This window comes from Vespula vulgaris, chromosome 5, assembly GCF_905475345.1.
Source record: "Vespula vulgaris chromosome 5, iyVesVulg1.1, whole genome shotgun sequence".
Lineage (NCBI taxonomy): Eukaryota > Metazoa > Arthropoda > Insecta > Hymenoptera > Vespidae > Vespula > Vespula vulgaris.
Window position 1 is genome coordinate 2,857,501 of NC_066590.1, and position 22,292 is coordinate 2,879,792.

The window sequence follows — 22,292 nt, forward strand, 5'->3', positions numbered from 1 at the left end:
CCATCTTTAACAACTTCCCTGAAGATCAATTGCATCTCCTCGGGTGCACCAGATTCTTCAAACATACCTAATCCAATAGCAATATTTTCGTCGGCCATCGTGCTCGCTTGAATACGTAATGCTTCTTCTAATCTATCATTCGTAAGTAATACATAGTCGATTCCATTTTCTCGACGAATTAATTGCGTTTCCATTGTTGAATCGTTCACTATTAACTTAGGAGAAACTCATAATGAATTTATTCGGATTTCGTTGTTGGCGCGTTTATAAACGATAGATAATACTAAATGATGTTAATTTAATTTCTTATTTATCACACGTCCCGTTGTCAAGCAAATATTTGAGAATTCATAATACTGATAAGAGTAAAAATTTTATCAAGATAAATTGTGATTGTAGAAGAGAACGTGCTTATATGGACGATAGTTTCCAAACTACTGAACTTCATTTGGTCTTATAAACGTGATATATTATATACCGTGTCAGTGCACACCACTTAACATCTACGCTTTGATACTTTGTTTCTTAAAGTCTGTTTCATACTCGACGACGTACAGTTTATGACGAATTTCTGTGCTAATTTTTTATACTATTAATTAAGTCATTTGATAGTTTTGATAAAATATTTTTAATGAAATACGTATACACATACACACAAGTTCTCATATATATATATATATATATATATATATATATATATATATACCATAAAATAAATTCTTGTACAATTATTAACAACTTGAATTAAAAACGATCGCGTTAACGTTTTAATATTGTAAAAATATAGTACACACTGTAGATACACCGATGTTGTTACGTAAAGACACACTTCCAAAGTAAATCGATATTATTGTCATCTGTTCTACTACCTTTCGCGAACGTTCGCTTGTACATTTTTTTTTCTTGCGATTAGAGAGAAAAAGAAAAGAAAAGAAGAGAAAAAGATATTTGTATTACCTAATTTTTAAGTTTTTATTTAATTCACATTTAATTTCATTAAACGAAACAAAATGTTTACAAAATTCTTTTAGCGAATACAATGAATGTCTGATTTTTCTCATCGATTCTATCGCTAAATTTCTTATCATTGAATTCGTATTGATCGAAATTCCGTTCTAACAATATTTCAAATCCCAATTTCATACAGATCTTCTTCGAATAATCCGACGTTGCTATACTCGAGGACAATGTCGGAATAATATCGTAATTTTCTATAAAATTGTTGTTATTTATCGTAACCGGAATCTTCACGGATTTGCCGCGTTTCAACTCCCTGGCAATTTCCAAGGAGGAACTAATCAAAAGTTCACCTATTCTACGTTTACCGAAATTCGGTAAAGTCGCTAAAAACATTATTTCCAAAATGTATTTGACGTTGTAATGCTTGAAAAGATTTATATATCCGTCGACATCGATCATGAAGTCTACCAGTGCCTTCGACGATTTGTATTTACAATTTTCGCTGAAAAGTTCGAACGAACTCTTGTCTGTTGGACTTCCAGCGACCTACGGAAAAAAAAAAGAAAATTAATAAATGAATTAATTAACCGAAATAAGAAAAAAAGAAAAAAAAAGAAACAAAGAATCAAATGGGGATGCATGCGATCGACACTTTTATATTTTTAATTCTGATTATAGAAATTGAATTACCTGAATTTTATTGAAAAGCGCGCCAACAACCTCCCCGCTTTTTACGTCAATGGCAACAACGCTAACTCCATCTTTAGCGGCGTTTAAACAAAGTTCTATCAGTTCATCGGCCGCACCAGGTTCCTTTATGAGTTCTACGCCTTTGCATACGTTCTCTCGAATAAAAAAACTTTTTCTTATAACATCAAGAGCACCAGATAATGTATCATTTGTCAACGATTCAAATTCGATGGCTCCGTCTTCTGTTGAGCCCCAAAGCCGATAAGAGGACATTCTCTTACGTGTTCTATCAACAAATGTGTACGAGTGCACAAGAATTTACATTAAAATTCAGATTCTTTAAGTTCTGGTAAAATGGAGGAGAAGAAGGAAGGAAGGAAAGAATAGAAGAGAAAAAATTAATTGAAATAAGTAAACAAAAGTAATTACTATAAAAAGTTTTCAAAATTGTCTCCTCTTTCTCTTTCTCTCTCGATATCTTATCTTCGTAGACGAATAAAAATTACGTACGAATAAAAAATTGTTTTTAACATATGTAAATCGTACATGATTAACGTAAAACGTATCGAAAAAAACGCATATTTATTTTTCATATCTTTCGACTTGATTATGAATTATAGATAGAAAGTTATTAATGAAAGAAAAAAAAAAAAAAAGAAGAAATTATTTTCTAACAACGAATATCGTTATCATCTATAACGACAATGTTCTTTTTTTCTCTTCACACGTTAAGATATTTTTTTCTTTCTTTCTTTGTTTTTTTTTTTCTTGTCTTTTTTTTCTCCCCATGAATCGAAAGAGTAATTTGAAGAAAATGAGAAAAATGGGCACATAAATAAATAAGAAGAGTCAATAAATAAATATAATATAATATAAAACGATGAAAGAAAAAAATCGTATGTTATTTTCAAATAATAAAAAATAAGAATTCAATTTTATTTTAAGGGCGGTTTTTTTTTTTTTTTTTTTTTTTTTGTTAATAACGAATGAAAAAAAATATTTTTCCTCAAACGTACCCCATCCTTACTGTCTAGATTGTTCCTCCTCGACGATTCGCGAAACACTGACCGCAATGAATAATGAACGTATATGATTACAGTAAATAAAAAACTGGTATATAACATACATACATACATACACACACACTTATATAATATATACATTTATATATATTCGTTTTTATGTTGAATGAGATATCTGTGGTAAAACCTATTCATGTAATTGCCGAGAACAAATAATACAAAGTAAAATTTTATCTTTCTTCATTTTTTTTATCTTCCTCTATTTTTCAGATATGTTTTTAGGATTATTAATAATTAACTGTATATAAAATATATTACGTACCTATCTTTTTTTTTTAATATTATTTCGTTGTTGTTGTAATTATTGTTTAAGGATTTTATTTTCTTTTCCTTATTTATTTATTTGTTTGTAACTCACCATTATCGTTCTAATCACATTAAAATTTCTCGATTTGATATATACATATTTTTTTGTTTATTTCTTTTCTTTTCTATCCCTTTTCCTTTTTTATTTTTTTATTTTACTCTCGACATGAATTTTTTTGAAAGTTTTGGACGTTTTCATCGTCATTATTATTATTATTATTATTATTATTATTATTATTATTATTATTATTATTATTATTATTATTATTATTATTATTTATTCAATTTATTTTCCCCAAAAAATTTCCGTCGTAAAAGAATTTTATTTGTATTTAATTTTGCTTTTTTCTTTTCTTTTTCTATTCTTTTGTTTAGTTTTATTCTCGCACGACATTTCCTCTATATATTTGTCTCTCTCTCTCTCTCTCTCTCTCTCTCTCTCTTTCCGTCTATCTGTTTTCTTTTCTCCGATTCAATGATTTCGAATTCGATTAAAATTCCTTCTCAAATGTATTCGCACGCAACACAAATCTCATTCCGTTTTATGCAAGGCCATCGTTCGCAAGATAAAGGGAAGTGAAAAAATGTAAGATATATATAGATACATTGCCCCTTAACGGGGCATATATTCGCACTCAACAAAGAAATTTAATCATAGACGTATATTCGCTAGTTCGTAGTTTTACTTCTGGTTTACCTACTACTTTTTAATTTTTATCACCATTTTATTTTAATGTGTTTCTTTTGAATTGATAAGCAGATAGACAAAAAAGAGATAGAGATAGAGATAGAGATGGAGAGAGAGAGAGAGAGAGATCAAATCACAGTTGTACGAGTTTAACGATAATAATTTTTATCGTGTTGAGTTCGAAGAAAAAACAAAAAAATATATATATATATATAGAGAGAGAGAGAATAAGAAATCTGTTATTTTTATTTTATTTTATTTTTTCTTTTCTTTTCTTTTCATGATTTAACCATCGACTTTACGGATTATCTAATCAGTTTAATTAGTGTGAGTTATCAAATTGTTACCTCGAAATTATATAACCGTGTTCGGTAGTGATCTACATATGAACAAAAAAAGAAATGAAAATAAAAAAAAATAGAGAAAAGAAGAGAGAGAGAGAGAGAGAGAGAGAGAGAGAGAGAGAGAGAGAGAGAGAGAGAGAGAAATGTTTTAAGTTCATTAAAAGAAATTTTAGAAAGGATATTACGTTGTACGAACGACGATTCGAGGAAATGTTTTTGAAAACAAACAAAAAATGGAAATGAATATAAAAGATAAAAAAAAAAGATTAATAAGTAAATAAAAGAGAGAAAAAAATCGACGACATCGAGGATCTTGGGAAAATTCGTGTTGTAGAGAAAGGAAATGAAAAAAAAAAAAAATAGACAAAACGTACGGACAAAAATTGTTTCTACTTTCGATTACGAAGACAAAGAAAATGAGACTTGACTTACGAAAGAAAATACTTTCACAGATTGTTAAAACTCGTTAAATGGTTTTTCTTCAGCACCATAGGATGTGTCAAGGTTTCACGATGAATAACGTATTATGAATCGTGATATTTATATATAAACTTATATTTACTTTATATATATTTATAAATACACATATATATATATATATATATATATATATATATATACATTTGTACGTGTATAGATTACTTTTTTTTTCCTAATGATACTTCCATCATTCTAAAGTTACGTTTATAATGATGCATCATTATTCATATCGTTCCTACTGAATGCACATACGTAAATAAGAATTGAATCCAATATAAAGCTTATATCGTTGCACTCGTGTTTCGCCTCGCGACACGATCAAACTAATCCGCTTTGATATTTCTTTTCAGATTGAAAACTTTATACGAGGTATAGAATTACATTTTTTTTTGTCACTTTTCTTTCCTGTTTTTGTTTTTTTTCCCCATATCGTTTCAATTTCCAGGATCGTATTAGAAACTTATATTTCATTTCGTTCATAAGGAAGAATAGGAAAGAAATTATTTTGTTGACCAATGAAGAATAAGTTTTGAGAATGAAAATAATTGAAAAGAAGCATATACATACGTACGTGTATTAATTGTTATGTGTACACGTGTGTGTATGTGTAAGACGTATTAAAAAAAGAAAAAAAAAAACAAAAAAAAACAAAAAATTGAAAAGAAAACGTATATAAGCATATATATATATATATATATATATATATATATATATATATATGCGTGCATGCACTAATTGTTATGCGTGTTATATGACGTATTAAAAAAAGAAACGAAAAAAATAAAATATCATAACATTTATAATTCTAAAACCATAAGAGATACAATATTATGGGGTGGAGTGTCTTGAAAAATTGGCTCACCCTTTTCGTTTTCATAGGTTAGCAAATCGACGTCTAGAATACTCTTCATACCTATTTTCTCAGCACTTCTTTTCGAATAGGTCGATGTATAAAGGCCAAATATAAATCCAACGTTGGAATAGGTTTTGGCCAACGACAATCCTGTTATCGTTAAATCTAAAGACAAGCCAATTTTACGATGATTCTTGTCAACAGCGATAGCGTAAAATTCTAAAGCTGCCTTGGCGTTTGGAAATCTATCGTAAAGATCAACCTTGTCGGTTATAATAGACATATAATGATAATAATCTTTGATCAATTTTGATTTTGGTATATTCTCGTGAAAAACGGCATTGGTACCGGCTTTACAATAATTAACAAAACGTGGATTTTGACTTAATATCATTAAATTGATTCCAACGATCTTCTTCGTTTTTTCATCGAAGGCCAATAAACAGGGCGAACTATCAAAAACCGCTTTTTGAAACTTCTCTTGATCTTTGGTTATCAGCTTGGCTTCTTCTTCGTTTATCACGACATTCGAGTTAACGAGACTCTTGAACATGGTTTCTTCGTTGTTAAAATGTTCTTTTAAGAAACGCACAATATCGTTTGCTTGATCCTTTCTTGCTAATTTGATGTAATAACCTATAGCAGATGTTTTATAAATTTTATCCATTATTGTATGTATATAAGTGTGTGTGTGTGTGTGTGTGTGTGTGTGTATTTGTTTGACACGACAAAAGTGAAAACTTTCCTCGTGTAACACCACGTCGTTTATGAAGCGTCGGGTACATTTTACAGAGCTATATGTATATATATATATCGTTCGTAGTAACCAAATCTTATCATTGGTTGATTTGTCATTTCAGATTAATATAGATTTGACTACGTTAATAGAAATTGAACGTCGACGATTATTGGTTGACACCCTAACGTTGCGATTTAAGAACTATCGATAAAAGTTAGCGAGCAATCGCGAAAACGATTTTGATTGGCTTTCCAGAATGATTTAGATCGAGAGTAATATCGCTACCATATATATTTTGATACTACGACAATGTCTAGTAATATTTTCAAAATTGATTAATATCCATTGTCTATTCTACGACGATACGTATATCGACGATGATATAAAGAAAGGAACAAGGATTAAAGTATTACGTATTTCGATGAATTTTATTAAACGTTAGCAAATTTTTAATCCTCGTTCTCAATTTTAACGGGGCGTCTGAACCGAGCTTTGTGTTTTCGCGGGTAGAGATGTTTGGTATGCGCATGCGCAGACCGCGCGCGACAACAAAATAAGATGGCCGTGCAACGAAACAAATAGAGCGCCGTCGTAAATAACAAACCGTCCTGGCACGCTTGAAACGAGGGTTTTTTTTCGTGTAAAACTGGACGGCTTAGGACACGCGGGTGTTAATTCTCTCAGTGTTTATCTCTATTTCGTTAAGAATCGGGTTATTGGTGCGTGGCTTTTAATAGTCTTTTAAGAAGGAAATTAGGCGCGTGGAGCGTTCTAAGGTCGGCCTCGTTGAATGCGTCACGCGCGTACACGAGGATACGTACGTGCGTGCGTGCGTGCGTACGTCCTTCGATACGTAATTCTTCAAACTAAAGAATACAAAAAGTTTAAACGAAACTCGTTAATCGTCATCGCCAGGATGCAAACGCATGGGGAGGGCAAGCGTCATTCCCGTCGCCGTCCACGGTTCGCCTAGCTCCTCATGCTAGTATCCTCTTCCGAATTGCCTGTAGCACAGCATGAAGGAGATGCTTGGAGGGTGCTGTGTGTGTTCTGACGAGAGGGGTTGGACAGAGAATCCGCTGGTGTATTGCGATGGACAGGGCTGTACTGTCGCTGTACACCAAGGTTTGTTATCGAATTATCACATAAGGGTATATTTATTGCTAGTAAATGTCTTTTGTCGTACGATCAATAATCTTGTTTGTAAATATTTCAGCGTGCTACGGTATTGTTACAGTACCAACAGGACCTTGGTATTGTAGAAAATGTGAATCGCAAGAACGTAGCGCACGAGTGGTAAGTCGGTTTTAATCTCGATAGATTTAATTTGGCATTCTATGGTAATCATTCGACAGGCATTTCTAAATACCTGAAAGGATGATTTATTGTCTGGGTTATATACGTAATATAAATACAATCATAACATTTTTCTAATGCAAAATATTGCATCAGCGCTGTGAATTATGCCCGAGCAAAGATGGAGCGCTCAAAAGGACGGATCAAGCTGGTTGGGCTCACGTTGTCTGCGCTCTTTATATTCCAGAAGTGCGTTTTGGCAACGTTACTACAATGGAACCCATTATATTACAACTTATACCTTCGGAAAGATTTAGTAAAGTAAGCATCATTTCCAATTGAAACGTTTTTAATCTTATTTCAAGAAAAAGGAAAGAAAATATTTATGTCAATTATTATTATTATTATTATTATTATTACAGTCTTGTTATATTTGCGAAGAACAAGGAAGAGGAAGTAGAGCGAATGTCGGAGCTTGTATGCAGTGTAATAAAACAGGCTGCAGGCAGCAATTTCACGTTACCTGCGCTCAAGCTCTTGGTTTACTCTGTGAAGAAGCTGGCAACTATCTCGACAATGTTAAATATTGTGGATATTGCCAACATCACTATTCAAAATTGGTTGGTACAGTTTCCTCCATAAGAGCTTTCTTTTCTTCCTTTCTTTCTTTTCTTGTTTTATTTTTATTCGCTGTAACATTAAAATATAATCGATTTATAGAAAAAAGGTGGTAATGTTAAAACTATACCACCGTACAAGCCTATACCTGCTGACAATGGATCGTCAGATTCATCTCCTGAAAAAGAAGCGGAAACTCCGATAAAATCGTCGTCAAGTAGTAAAAGGAAAGGATCGAGTTCAAAATCTACTACAAATTCTAAAAATAAGTCCAATACTAGTCCCAACGTAGAAGTAAATGGTGTTGCCGATGACACCAAGAGTAGCAGCGGTCGTAACACTCCCAAAGACGGTTCTGCGAATACCGGAAAATTTACGACGTCAAATTTTGTAGAAACTATTGTTACGCAGTCAGAAAGCGTATTTGGACACGATGGGTCTGCTTCTGTAACAGCAGCGTCCGCTGTTACAGTTGCCAATATAAAAACAAGTTCTAATTCGAACTTGATTCATAAAAACAGTAGTCAAACGAAATCTAATACGTCTCAATCTAATAAAGGTTCGAGTCATACAAGTAAAAGAAGAAAGACAGGTGCACGTACACCAACTGTGATAGGAAATGAAAATTCAAATCAATCTGTCAGTTCCGAGGCTAGTGGATCTGTCGTAGTCGCTGTAAGTTCTGTAGTACAGCAAGCAGTACCAAGTAATAACGTACAACCTACTATAACCGAAGCCACTAGTCTTAGTACCACCACGGAACCTGAAAGAGCAAAAAAGGTAATTTTTATCAATACGTAGAATTTTAATTCTTCTCTTTACAATGGGATTTAACAGAATCGAATATCGTCTAACGCGTTTAAAATTCTTTATTATTTACAGTTAAAAATCGATAGTCCGATACAATCGGCATCAAGTACTCCAGTTACTACAGAAGCAACCACTACACCTGTGATAATGTCAGTAACGCAATCTCAGTCATCGACGTCTATTCAATCGCCGACAACTACATCGAATAGTATAGTTGTTTCTGTTCCCTTAACTGCCACTTCTTTATCTGGTACAGCCCAAAGTGTAGTAACAAGCGCCCCTACGTTGTACCAACAGTTACAACAAAGTATAATTACTACAGCAGCTAATACAGAGCCAAGGTCCAGCATCATGCCGAGTACCGAGAGATTTACATTAGAGGAAGCACCTACTAAAAGATCTCGGTAAATATTAAATCACGTCTACGTATGTATTTATATATTTTATGGAAAATTATATTTTCTTTCGTTCTTTTTTTTTCCTCATTATTATTTTTTTATTTTATTTTATTATTATTATTATTATTATTATTATTATTATTATTTTCTTTTTTTATTTTTTTGCTCCATATTTTCGCGTTACATAATAATTCACGATACTCAAGATGATATTCAAGTATCATATCGCTCGAATACATGCCCGCTAATACGAATTACATCTATAAGTATACAGAACCACGTGCATTCGATTGCTCGACAGAATGTAAATATTTTTTAATTATTCGTTCAATTGCTTTTAATCGTTTTTATCGATCTTTGAACGTTTCACGTACGAAATGTTGAACAACGTAAATTTTATTATGATTTTGTCGTATCGTAAGATATTTGTGACTATCTAAGAAAAAAAAAAAAAATTCAAATTTAGGAAAACTTGTTAAGAATACAATAGGAATTTTTCAAGTTCTCTAAGCGTGTTCAAAATGGCTGCCACGAGGAGTAAACAATCAGGTCATTCTAACCTCTTTACGCGTCGTAGTCTATTCTCCTTTTTTTTACTCGTTTGTTTCAGTGAAAAAGTGTTTTTTTCTTTGGAATTCATTACAAAAAGTGATTAATAATAAATAACGTTCGATTATTTAACATAAAAACCAAGGGAATAAATGGAAAAGGTGTAAATGTTTATATAGTGAGATCTGATTCGTGTATTTGAGCACACAATGCTTCGCTCGAGGCCATTTAGAAATTATCCATTTTATTGTTTTTATACGATATTAGAAGCATAAAATTTTATCGGAAATAGGGATAAGTGTCTTAGGACAGTGAAATTGATTCGTTGTATTTGTAAATAAGTTTATTTAGTGAAACGTGTGCTGTGAGGTTATGTTTATTTTTCCCACTGTAAGAAGCCTGAAGGGCAACGAACGGAGGAAGGGTGTAACGTGAAATCAAAACGGTAATAACGGACTGTTGGGTTTAATGGTTCTACTGATACGAGCAAATTTAATAAACGAAAAGTATTTAATAGAAAATTTATTTCGCGAGTGTATATAAGCAGTTACTTATATATAAAAATGAAGTATAAGAAAAAGTAAAATTTATCTTTTATATTAATAATTAGCCTTCTATCGTTTCGCTATGGATTAAACCTATTCCTTTTAATGTCGTCTTTACTTAGACCGTATTATTTTTTTTAGATCTCAGTCTTCGGACAAAGACAAGGTTCGTAAACCAAAACGTGGATCGTCTAATAGCCAGCCAGCATTAGCACAATCACAATCACAACCACCGTCACAACCGCAATCACAGCTGCCAATATCGTCGATCGCACCATCTGTTTCAAGTAGTGCAGTTGTTACAACTTCTAAACGAGGTGGAAGAAACAATCATCAAACACCTCCACCATCCGTATCAGTAGCACCTGTTCCATCCATAATACAAGGTCCTTCATTAGTAACTGGTGGTCACTTTAGCAGTATTGGTTCGGTAGGCTCGATGGGTCCTACTGTTAAAGATTCGCCTCCTAGTAGTCCTGGTTCTGAAAGTATGAGTAGCAGTGGACCTGGACGCCGTAAAAGGAAAAATGCTTGTACCGCGTCTACGACGCCTACACCACCGGCATCTAATACACCTACAACTTTGACAAATATTACTAAAGAGGAAAAAGATATTAAGCTGTAAGAATTGTACCATTGATGATATCATTGATTCTAGCGATATAAATATGTTCACTCAACAAATTTTCTTTCTTCTTGTAGATTTCAAAATGGCGTTAGTGCGCCACATATGTTAGGAAATCAATTGAATCCAACTTCAACAATGGCACAAAAAATGTCTGATACATTATCCCAAGAATTGGAAGCTCATTCTATTTTTACAGAAGCAAATAATTCTACAACTAATTTAGTTGGCCCACAGTTGCACAGTCGTGTTATAGCCTCCGTAAGTTTCTTATAAATAAGAATTGTAACATATTTTTTTTTCTCCTTTTTTCCCCTCAAAATTATGTAATAATCAAACTTATGTTTCCTATGCAGATACGATCCAATCAAACAACTACGGCACCTACCTCTTTTTCATCTGTATTTTCAACAAACAGTAACACAAATATTAGTACTGCGAGTTCTGGAACGTTAGGTAGCGGAGCAATCCCACAAACATTAGATCAGCTGTTAGAAAGACAATGGGAGCAAGGCAGTCAATTCTTAATGGAGCAAGCACAACATTTTGACAGTGAGTGTACGGCAAGAAAAAACAAGCTTACGTTCACATGGGTGTGATGAAATATGAACTCGTGTTTTTTTTTTGTTTTTTTCCTTTCCGATTCAGATCTAGTTGCATGAATAATTATGGAAATTTTAGTTTGATTTTATTTTTTGTATCAATTATTAAACTAACATTGAACTAAACTGCTTCCTGCTTAATAGTAATATATTAATAAAATCTTTTAAACATTAATATGTATGTGTATATATATAGACTAAATTAAAACAATTAAATTTCATTATAGTTGCATCACTACTTTCATGTCTTCATCAGCTGAGAGCTGAAAATCTCAGATTGGAGGAACACGTAAATAGTCTTTTACAAAGGAGAGATCATTTATTAGCCGTGAATGCGAGACTTGCAATACCGTTAACGACTCAACCTAGTGCACATCCAGGTAATACAATGGATCAACTAATTTCGTAGAAAATTGTATTCTTCTCTTATTATATATAACCAGATTCTAATCTCGTATAAATTTTTGTAGTTAACAATGTACATCCTACGGTAAATCCGTCTCATCCTAATGTCGCACATCCAGAGGTACCACCAGGAGCATCCGGAGCTGCTGTACCTAGAGTAAATCGAGAACCTCGCGTGAATAATACATACATGCCTCATTCTAGTTCCGTGAATCATCCGACAACGTTAGAAAACGGATTACCACCAGATCCTTCGCCACCTGCAGCAGCATCTCTATCTCAGTATCAACACAGAGGGTCCTTGGTTGCTCCACAACCAAGTCCTACAATAAGGTAGGATATCTGTCTATTGTCTGATAATATAATGATAGATAATTCAAAATGAATTTTTTGTTGTGTTACGATTACGATAGACATAGTCCAGCAGCTAGTGGATATTTACAAGGACAACAAAGTAACATTGTATCACCGGCTACAGCTAGTAATTCTGGAGTAGTAAGAAATTCGTCAGTAACACCTGATCCATTACGTGGTGTACCACGGTATGTTAACGAATAGAATTAATTTTATTTTATCTTTTATCATTCATATATTAATATAATAACGAAAATATTTCTAACAATTTTTATTAGATCGGCACCCCAATCATCAAGTAGTTATATGCCATCAATGTATCAACCAGCAATGTCAAGTCTCACTAATAATCAAGTAGGTAGCGTTCATAATCTTCATTCACATGGACCTTCTCCGACTAATCATGGGCCACCGGGTAAACCTAGCTGAAGGTAGATGCAATCACGAAATAAACAAAAACATTCGTCATCCGTAAAACGTGATAGAAGCAAAGGCTAGTTATATGTTCTATCTTATTTTAGTGCATTGAGAAATGGTTACGTTCAATACACGAATGTGTATTTTGTTTTTATTAACTGCCGAGTTTAATTCATTGAAACGCATTATCAAAAGTTTTACCCATAATTCTTGACTTTGCACATGTTTGTCAGTCTCTACTCAATTATGCAATATATCTATTATTAATATTTCAAATTATTAACTGCGCTCTAATGATGATGATGATGATGATGATGTTGATGTTGATGATGATGACGACGATGATGGGTAAAATGAGAAAAAATCAGAAGTGTGATATATATATATATATATGTATATACATATATATACTTGCATATATGTATGTATATATGTGTGTATGTATATATGATGTGTATATGTATGTAACATACATACGAAGTAAATGAAATTCGGATTGCGAAATAATCCGTCTGGCGCATTATATCTATTATATTTTATGATTATAAGTACTACTTTTTTCTTTTTTAAGTTTATTTTTTGTCCACCAGTCGGAGACAAATGCAATGTTTTAATACATGCTTCCGACATGGTATTAGAATTATTTTCTTTTAAGTTAGACGATTTAGCAGAACTGCAGGTTGAAGATATTCATTGCAATTCTGTAGCAATCAAGAATTTATAAAATTTGAAAATCTTTTTTATCAGCGAATAATGGCAATCAAGAAAATTCGAGTATAGAAAAAAATAAGGATATGACTGAGAATTAGTATATAATTCATTAATCGAAATTTTGTAATCGGTAAACTTTTTTTTTTTTTTTATATATATTTATTAAGTAAATACATATATCTTTTTTATTTTAATTTTTTTTTTTTTAATTTTGTGGATACAACAGTGCCTGCTTGGGGAAGTAGTAGTAAACACAACGAACGTTGAGTAGAGACATTTCAATCGTGACCAAAGAATAAGAATTAATAGAAGAATTTGCTAGGTGTTTATTTGGTCATTATTTGAAAGAAAGAAAGAAAAAAAAAGAAAAGAGAAAAAAAATATCTACACAAATAGTTGTCAATGCATACAGATTTTTCTTTGTTTGTTTACGTGTCAAGCACATACGAGACAATCTCTGAGTGTTGACATCATAAAGGATCAGCAAATCCACAGATGTACAAACGTGTAGACTGTAAGTTAAGCTACCGCGATAAATAGCAATAATAAACGATAGTTGTACATTTTAATTAGGTTTATAAAACATGATGATGCAGTAAAGAAATTCATGTGTAGTAAGTTATACAGGACATTTTTCAAGAACGTGATATCATTTAATATAAATAATATCTTAAATGATTTAACATCGGACAGGATTAAAATGAATGAACAGTATATCTCATGTTTATTTATTTATTTGCCATATCGAAGGACTTTTTTTATTGCATCATCAAAGGTTCCGGTTAAGAAGGCGTATTGTGTATAGTATAAAGAATAGATACACAACCTATTTCAAAGCCACATTATAATGTATATTTTAAACTAAAGCATAAAGCATAAAAGAAAAAAAAAAAAAAAAATATTGTACAACACGAGCACTGCCTTCCACCGAAAAGAGCTATGAAATAGGTTGTCTACGATTGCCATTTTTTTTCTTTTTGTTTAAAAATGCATGATCATATATTATGTTTCTTAGTTCTTTTTCTTTTTTTTTTTTTTTGGGGAGGGGTTTTAAAAATTTCTTTCTTTTTTTTTTTTTTTTTTTTAAATTTCTTTTTTATGAATTGTCTTTTCACCTAAATTGGTGCGTACGATTATTATTTGCTTAATTATGAAAGCAGTATATAGAAATAATACTGTACTCTCGTGATTTATAAATTTACTACGATACTCGTCTAATCGGTACAATTCCAGACATTCTTTGAGATGATTCTACACATTGAGAGGTGTATTAGTAAGGAATACTTATAACGTCTATGATACATTGTGTATTATATATTTAAAGATATTAAGGAAATGCATTTGATCTTACTCTCGCAAGATTTTCGCAAAAAGAAATCATAAGCAGTTTCGTTTTATTTTTATGTATTTTTTTTTTATTTTTTTTTTTATTTTTTATATTTTTAATGAATTTGCTTACGATGTGTACTCGGTGATTATGATGAACATATATCTCTTATCACGGTTTATTATTATAAAACAATATTCCTTTATTATAAAAATATTTTACTTAGCAAGTTTGTTAGACTTATTGGAAACATAAATGATTATTGTCTTTTTTTTTTTTTTTTATATATATATACAACTATTATATGTTGTAACGATTATTATTATTATTATTAATCTTTAAATTTAAGTCTGTGTATTTATATTATTTGATCTATATTTGAAAAAATGTTTGGAAAAGTTTTGTAAGGTTAAAGTGGAAAAGGAAAAAGAAGAAAAAAGAAAAAAAAAAAACATTCATCATAATCCCAAGAACATAAAGACTTAAAATCGGAAACACACAAAGAGTTTCAATTGAATATATAAGTTTATAAAATAATATTAGAAAAACCAAATCGCGTTACGAGTTATGACTGATTTTGCCATAACGTGTTCTTCGTTAATTTAAAAATCTTAATTGTGTTCAAAATAGGTAAAAAAAAAAAAAAAAGGAAAGAGAAGTATTTTCTTTTTTTTTTCTTTTTGTAAAAAAGCGAACGACAAATTTTCATTTTTTTTTCTTTAATCGGAAATGATATGTAATTTGTCTCTGATGCTTTTGCATTAGGCCGAACGATTGAATTTAATTAACAAAATGCGACTTAGAGAAATTTAGAGAAGTAATGAGAAATTTTTTTCTCTAAGCATGGACGAACTTTGGACTAAGGATCTTTTACGATTAGATTATGTAATTAATGCAAGAAAAGAAAAAGGAAAAAAAAAAGAGAAAAAAAAGAAAAAATTAGTACGTATGGGACAAGCGAAGAAACAAATAAAAAAAAAAATAAGACAAAATAAAAATAAAAATAAATGATAGACGTCGAAACACCAAACTTACAGAATAGCTTATCACCACTCAGGGAAATCGGTTTACTACTCAAAATTCTGTCGAGTTTTCTTTTGAGTACGTTGATCGTGGATCTTTATAAAAACATGAAAAATTTGGTGTGCGTATGTGTGCATATATATATATATATATATATATATACATATATATATGTATATACATATATACAGATTATTAAATATTTTTGAATATAAAAAAAATATCGATCAGTCATCAATGTATCAATTTTTCATATCGTACAGTAAACCTAAATTATTCAGAAATGAATAAAAATCGTTTCTCTATATATTTATTCGTATTGATCCATCAAGATACACGATTGATTACTCTATCGAAAATTCGTCAGGGTTTCTAAAATATGAACAAAAAAAAAAAAAAGAAAGAAAGAAAAAAATATTTGAATATGTGAAGTGAGAATAATTTCAGTAAAAGATAAACATCTCATCGCGTTTGTACTAATGAAAAATATTTTATGCGTCAGTATAGTAACTATATATTGTATTAAAAATATGATTATACACGTAAAATATCCATTGTAAAAATTAAGATGAAAAGGAAAGAAATTAATAAATAAAAAAAGCAAGATAGAAAAGAAAAGAAAAAAAGACGACGAAAAGATTGACGAGGATTGCGACAAACGCATACTACAGAAAAAAATAAATAAATAAAAAGTAAAAAGACAAAGAGTAAGAGTCGGCAATGAAGAAAAAAAAAAAAAAAGAAAAAGAAAACTAAAAAGAAAAAAAATCTACAGAGCACTGCGACGTTATTTTTACACAAATGATGATGCTTGCTGATAATGATGATGATGATGATAATGACGATGATGATGATGATGATTATGACGATGATGATGACGATGATGATGACGATAATAATAATGATGATGATGATGATGATGATGATGATGATGATGATGATGATGATGATGATGATGATGATGATGATGATGATCATGATGACGATGATGATGAACGTGCCAAATTTTTTGCAATCGAATTACCGAACTCCCTCGATACTTCTCATAAGATTTATCTCGACGATTAAAAACGTGTGATGTAGATAAGATCAATTTTTTCTTGTTTTCAGGCGATATTATAAGATTTAACAAAGGAAAAAGAAATAGAGAGAGAAAAAAAAGAAAACATAAAAAAGAAATACGAAGAAGAAGGTTTTATTATTACAAAAGTAAAAACACGATGTCAATGTTTATGTCTATCGTAATTAATGTTTAAAAATGAAAAAAAAGGAAAAGAAAAAAGATGAGAAGTTGAGTTGGCGAAATTCTTTTCTAAGAAAATTTTATTTTTCATAAGTTCGACGTTTAGTTCCTTTTTTTTTGTTTATCGTGCATTAATCGTATTATTATTATTATTATTATTATTATTATTATTATTATTATTATTATTATTATTATTATTATTATTTTTATTTTTATTTTTATTATTTTTATTATTATTATCGTTATTATCGTTATTATTATTATTATTATCAATACTATTATAATTATAATTATAGTAATTATTATTATTATTATTACTACTATTATGATAATTATTATTATTAATTATACATATTACAAACATAAAATATCAAGATAAAAATTTTATTTTAGTTCTTATAACACGTGTTCAATTTTATTATAGAGAAATACATGGACGAGTTCCTAATCATTTTTCGAATTAGATGTATTAGAATCGTGTGTTATTAATATTAGAAAAGGAAAGGAAAAAAAAAAGAGAAATGAGAATTAGGATCTAATTCGATACGATTTGTAAGCAAAAGAGAGGTATCCTCTTCTCCTGGCACGCACATTTTTGAAGATTATTAATATTCCAAGTTTAATTATTAAATTTTTTTTTTTTTTTTCATCATCACTCCTTCCTCGACCTCTTCTTTTTTTCTTTCTTTTGTTGTTTCATTTCGTGCGGATTTTGTTGTTTCTTTCTTTTCTTTTTTTTTTTGTTCGATTTGTTTGTTCGTTCGTTTGTTCTTTTTATCTTTATTCTTTCGATATAAGTAATGATTTCTGTTTCTTTTTTCTTTTTTTTTTGTTTTTCGTCTACGCCGCTAGAAGCTCTATTAAGAAAATTTTCGATAAGAAAAATTGTTCGCATGCGTAATGAGATATATTACATATATATCTGTTTATGTAAGCGTCTATATGTATGGAGGTTGTGCGTGAGTGTTCATAATTATATTAATATTATTGGCATATATACATATGGCCGTGTGCGAGAAGAAAAAGTTAACTGCGTCTTTTAAAACGAATTCGATTAATAAGAATAAAAGTCCTTGTGAGATAAAAAAAAACATTTTATATATATATATATATATATATATATATAAATTCGTAATAGAAAATTGTAAATCGATTCGTTTGGGCGCCCAGTTTTGGTTTGTTTTTGTTTGTTTTTTCTTTTTTCTTCTTTTTTGTATTCTCCCCTCATCCCTATGAAAGAAATGCGAGAAAGAAAAGGAAGAAATATTACACAAAAATAAAATTAATAAATAGTTAAATAAATGAAAGGAGGAAAGAGCGCCGTTCGAATTATATCACATTGGGCGGCACTTTATCAAGGTTTCGATTTTGTACGAAATAGACGATACAACAAATTGTTATACCTAATGCTAAAGTTTTGATACGATGTGTTTTTAAGAAAAAAATGAATGATCAAAAAAAAAAAATAGAAAAGGAAGGAAAAAGACAGCGAGCGAGAATGTCGAGTGTGTCGAGCGAAAATATCGTTTAAAGAAAAAAAACAATATATATATATATTGTTATATATATACAATATATATATATATAGACACAGAGTTTTGCACAAGCGTCGTTTCTCATTGCGTATATTCTTTTCTTTTTTCTGTAACTCCGTTCTGTCTCGTAAAAAAAAGAAAAAAATAAGGCAAAGTTCGTCTAAGTGATCTAAAGTAATAAATAAGAAAAAGAAGAAGAAGAAGAAGAACAAAGTAAAAAAAAAAAAAAAAAAAGACAAAGAGATACAAAAGAAGGATTATCAGTGATCTTTTGTATCATAGCCGCACGAAAAAAGAAAGAAAGAAACTGAAATAAATTTTTATGTTAGTTTGCAAATAAATTCCGACAAATTACATTTGATCGATCTTTAATATAATACTGATCGTATATCGAACAAGAGGGAAAGAGAGAGTGAGAGAGAAGGAAATAAAAAAAAAAAAATAAAGAAGCGAATCACAAGCTCGTTCGAAAGTCGCTGGAATGCATATATTTATTATTTTTTAGCTTTTTTCTCTTTCTATCAAGGTCATTGAAAAATAAAGAGAGAGAAGGCAGAAAAATTGTAAAAGAAAGATGGCTGCTTGCTGACAGCGACTTTTGAATCGAACCCTCGTATACACACATATTGTATGTACCTATTCATACAGGATAAGAAATGAATGAAGTTTTTATCATCAAGAAAAGGGTTGATCGTTTCTTTTTATTACGCTCGTGAAAGATGAAAATGAATGAATCAAGATGACGATGACGACGATAATGATGCTGATGATGATGATGCTGATGATGATAATCATGATGAAGACGATGATGAAAATGATGATAAATAAATAAATGCGTAGAGAAATCGACGGTAATTTCGAAATCGAGAGTCGTCGAACAATTTTTCTTCCTTTCTGTATAACGAAAATGGCGTCATGAAAAAAGTCAGTCTTGAGTCAATGAGATGAAAAGAAAAAAAAAAAAAAGAAAGGAGAAATGCTTTACAAATAAAACGAAGGAGAATCGTTCGATGTTTTATTTTTTTTTCCTTTTTTTTTGTTTTTTGGAAATATCGTCGATGCGTTATCTCATTGGTTCGATTCGTCGATCCATTTCGCATAAGTTTGACCGAGGAACTTGGACGATGTATGATACGATTTTGTAATGTAATTTTGTGCATATGGAAAAGCATGTAATAAAGAAGGCTAAGCAACAAGTATATTCGTTATAATCGATCGATATCGATCGATGTCAATCCAAAATTAATAATCAACCTATTTAATACTTTTCATTGCTATTGATATATTATTTCTTTTTTAATTGTAAGAATTATTAAAAGAAAATTATTCATTAAAAATTTCTTTCCTGAAATCTATTTAGATTTGAGTTTAAGAAATTACGACATATTCAAAGATTTTATTATTATTTAATTATCGAATAATTTTTCATTTATCAATCGTTATTCAAATATATTAAACGAACCTGAGAGACAAATTTTTATTTCCATTTCTTTTTTTAAAATTCAGTTAGAATTCGATTCAATAAATCATCATAAATTCAGAGATGTTATGAAAGTAAATAGAAAATTCTCTCGAGGTAAAAAAATTCTTTCTTTTCTAAGAAATATAATAGATTGCATCGTTAACGAAATTAGACGAACAGAAGAAACAAATTTTTATTTCTTTCTTTCTTTTTTTCTCTCTTAAAATTTAATCAGATTTTTAGTTGAGTTTTAATGAGATAAATTCCAATAAATTGAGGTAGGATAAGTAAAGACGAGTAGAAAACTCGAGATAAATTTATTCGGGATAGAGAGATAAAAAGAAAAGAAAAGTAATAACAGGAAATGAACTTCCTTGGTCTGTGCATAAACGAGCACGACTATTTCGCAGAAACGTCACTCAGTTGACGGACGATTCTTCAACTTTTGTCGCTGTTCGAGCAACGATCGTGGGAATACTCACCTGCGACCTCCTCTCCAACAAATCGATATTATACGAGAACACGCGAGTACTATCTATACGTATGTATGTATGTATGATGTATGTATATATATATATATATGTACATATATACATTGTAGATACGTACATAGGTATGTATGTATATATACATTGTATATACACATACAGAGATCGTTCTTTTACGTCGATGCATGAAAAATGTTACTTAGAAAATATCTTCCATTCATTTTTATAAATGATCTTTGTCGATTCGTATATTCTTTTTCTTTTTTTTTTTTGCAAAAGATCGAGAAATTATATCGATTCATCGATTGTGCGAAATTAATTAATTCTTTAATGGCCATGCGTTACCATATCATTTGATTTTGAATATTTTTCAATAATTTATTATGTATCGTTATACGTATCAACGTTTATTTCGTATTATAATCTGAAAAGTAAAATGCTCTTGTAGTATTGTAACAACTTTAAACGTAGTCAACCTAATAGGATTTCATTTGAGACGCTGGATTTAACGACGACGCTTTTTGATGCTTATCAAGAAGATACGGATCGATTCTCTTCCCCACCTCTCTTTCACTTGTGTGCTCTAATTTAATCGCATCCGACGGAACCTCTCTCAACTCCGTTTTTTTTTTAACTATCGTTTCAACAACCCCTTGCATTTATGGATTATAAAAAATATCTTTCAATTTTTTTATTAATTCTTGCAATTTTTCTATTTTCTTTTCTTTCTTTTTTTTTCGTTTTTTTTTATCAATTTTTATCGAAACAAAAATTACATATTGTGAAACTCGTAATTATTTTTTTTTACAATTGGCAAACATTAATTTTTTGAATATGAAGTGACGAATAAGAAAAAAAAATTATGTAACAATAAATTCTCTGTCACTTTCTCTCTAATAATGCAATCTATACTTGGCGAACGTTAACATATTCATTGTATGATGAAAAAATGGAATAGGATTTAAAAAAAAAAATTACAGAAAAAAATAATGCCAGTCTATAAAAAGTGATCTAAATCATATATATATTTTTTTCATTTTATCATTTGAATTTGAATTGTTTAAAAATTATTTTGTCTTTCATAAGGAAAAAGCACAAAAAACATGTATTTACACATTCGTTCTTGAAAAATCATTCGTGTTCATGCAATTTAAAAAAATTCAAGTAACGCTTATTAAATTACAACTTACAATTAGTAAATAGATCACATTTATAATCACCGGCTGATGTACGAGTTTCACCTAACTTCGAAGTTGGATGACTCTTCACAAAAAAAAAAAAAAAGAAAGAAAAATTAAATAAAAATTAAATGAGAAAAATTTGTTCGAATAGAAATTAATTAATCGATCAATTAATTATTTAATTAATTTTCTCGTTTCTCCATACCATATCAAAATTATTGATATTAATTTTCGACAGGCGTAAAAAAATGAAAATAATATAAACGTTGCTAATAAAACTGTTATTAAAACACAATAGCATAGAACGTTGAGAATGTATATAGGGGGTTGGATTTGGTATTTAGTTTGGTACGGTGGCTAGCTAATCGAAATACAATGAAGATCGTTGGGGTATTTAAAAAAAGGAGGTGGAAGAGGAGGAAGAGGAGGAGGAGAAGGTGGATAAAATAGATGAAGGGTAGAGGGTGAGGGAGAAGGTAGTGCAAAAGCGCGAAAGCGATCTCTAGAAGTGATCGTTCGCGAGGGGTGGATTTTGGCGGACTTTAGAAACCGCTTCAGGGG

The 22,292-nt window shown here is 30.3% G+C and overlaps 5 protein-coding genes across 12 annotated transcripts in view; 2 read left to right on the forward strand and 3 right to left on the reverse strand.

Annotated features, from left to right (window-relative positions):
* Positions 1-194, reverse strand: part of LOC127064247 (uncharacterized) — a 1,618-nt gene extending 1,424 nt beyond the window's left edge. Inside the window, exon 1 of the mRNA XM_050995023.1 lies at positions 1-194. This exon is cut by the window's left edge and continues 67 nt beyond it. Within this exon, the coding sequence (XP_050850980.1) occupies positions 1-194 (194 nt within the window).
* The window catches only part of LOC127064228 (uncharacterized), a 132,382-nt gene extending 129,759 nt beyond the window's left edge, over positions 1-2,623 (forward strand). For all 8 annotated transcript variants that reach the window (XM_050994982.1, XM_050994981.1, XM_050994974.1 and 5 more), the window contains one exon: positions 1-2,623. This exon is cut by the window's left edge and continues 6,540 nt beyond it. The gene's annotated coding sequence lies outside the window, so the exon portion shown is untranslated.
* On the reverse strand, positions 948-4,437 carry LOC127064245 (uncharacterized). The gene is made up of 3 exons (XM_050995021.1): positions 2,667-4,437; positions 1,651-1,936; positions 948-1,506 (listed from the first exon to the last, which is right to left on the reverse strand). The coding sequence occupies exons 1-3, from the start codon at positions 2,669-2,671 to the stop codon at positions 1,015-1,017; spliced, it is 783 nt and encodes a 260-aa protein (XP_050850978.1). The 5' UTR covers positions 2,672-4,437; the 3' UTR covers positions 948-1,014.
* An 894-nt stretch (positions 4,438-5,331) lies between these two features.
* Positions 5,332-6,298, reverse strand: LOC127064248 (uncharacterized). Its single transcript, XM_050995025.1, has one exon. It carries the CDS (start codon positions 6,068-6,070, stop codon positions 5,348-5,350), a length of 723 nt encoding a protein of 240 aa, XP_050850982.1. The 5' UTR covers positions 6,071-6,298; the 3' UTR covers positions 5,332-5,347.
* A 369-nt stretch (positions 6,299-6,667) lies between these two features.
* On the forward strand, positions 6,668-19,796 carry LOC127064209 (protein AF-10). The gene is made up of 13 exons (XM_050994901.1): positions 6,668-7,267; positions 7,359-7,438; positions 7,595-7,759; positions 7,861-8,058; positions 8,159-8,836; positions 8,939-9,270; positions 10,500-10,979; positions 11,061-11,244; positions 11,340-11,535; positions 11,813-11,965; positions 12,056-12,323; positions 12,404-12,532; positions 12,623-19,796. Exons 1-13 carry the CDS (start codon positions 7,159-7,161, stop codon positions 12,771-12,773), a joined length of 3,123 nt encoding a protein of 1,040 aa, XP_050850858.1. The 5' UTR covers positions 6,668-7,158; the 3' UTR covers positions 12,774-19,796.
* The last annotated feature ends 2,496 nt before the right edge of the window (positions 19,797-22,292 follow it).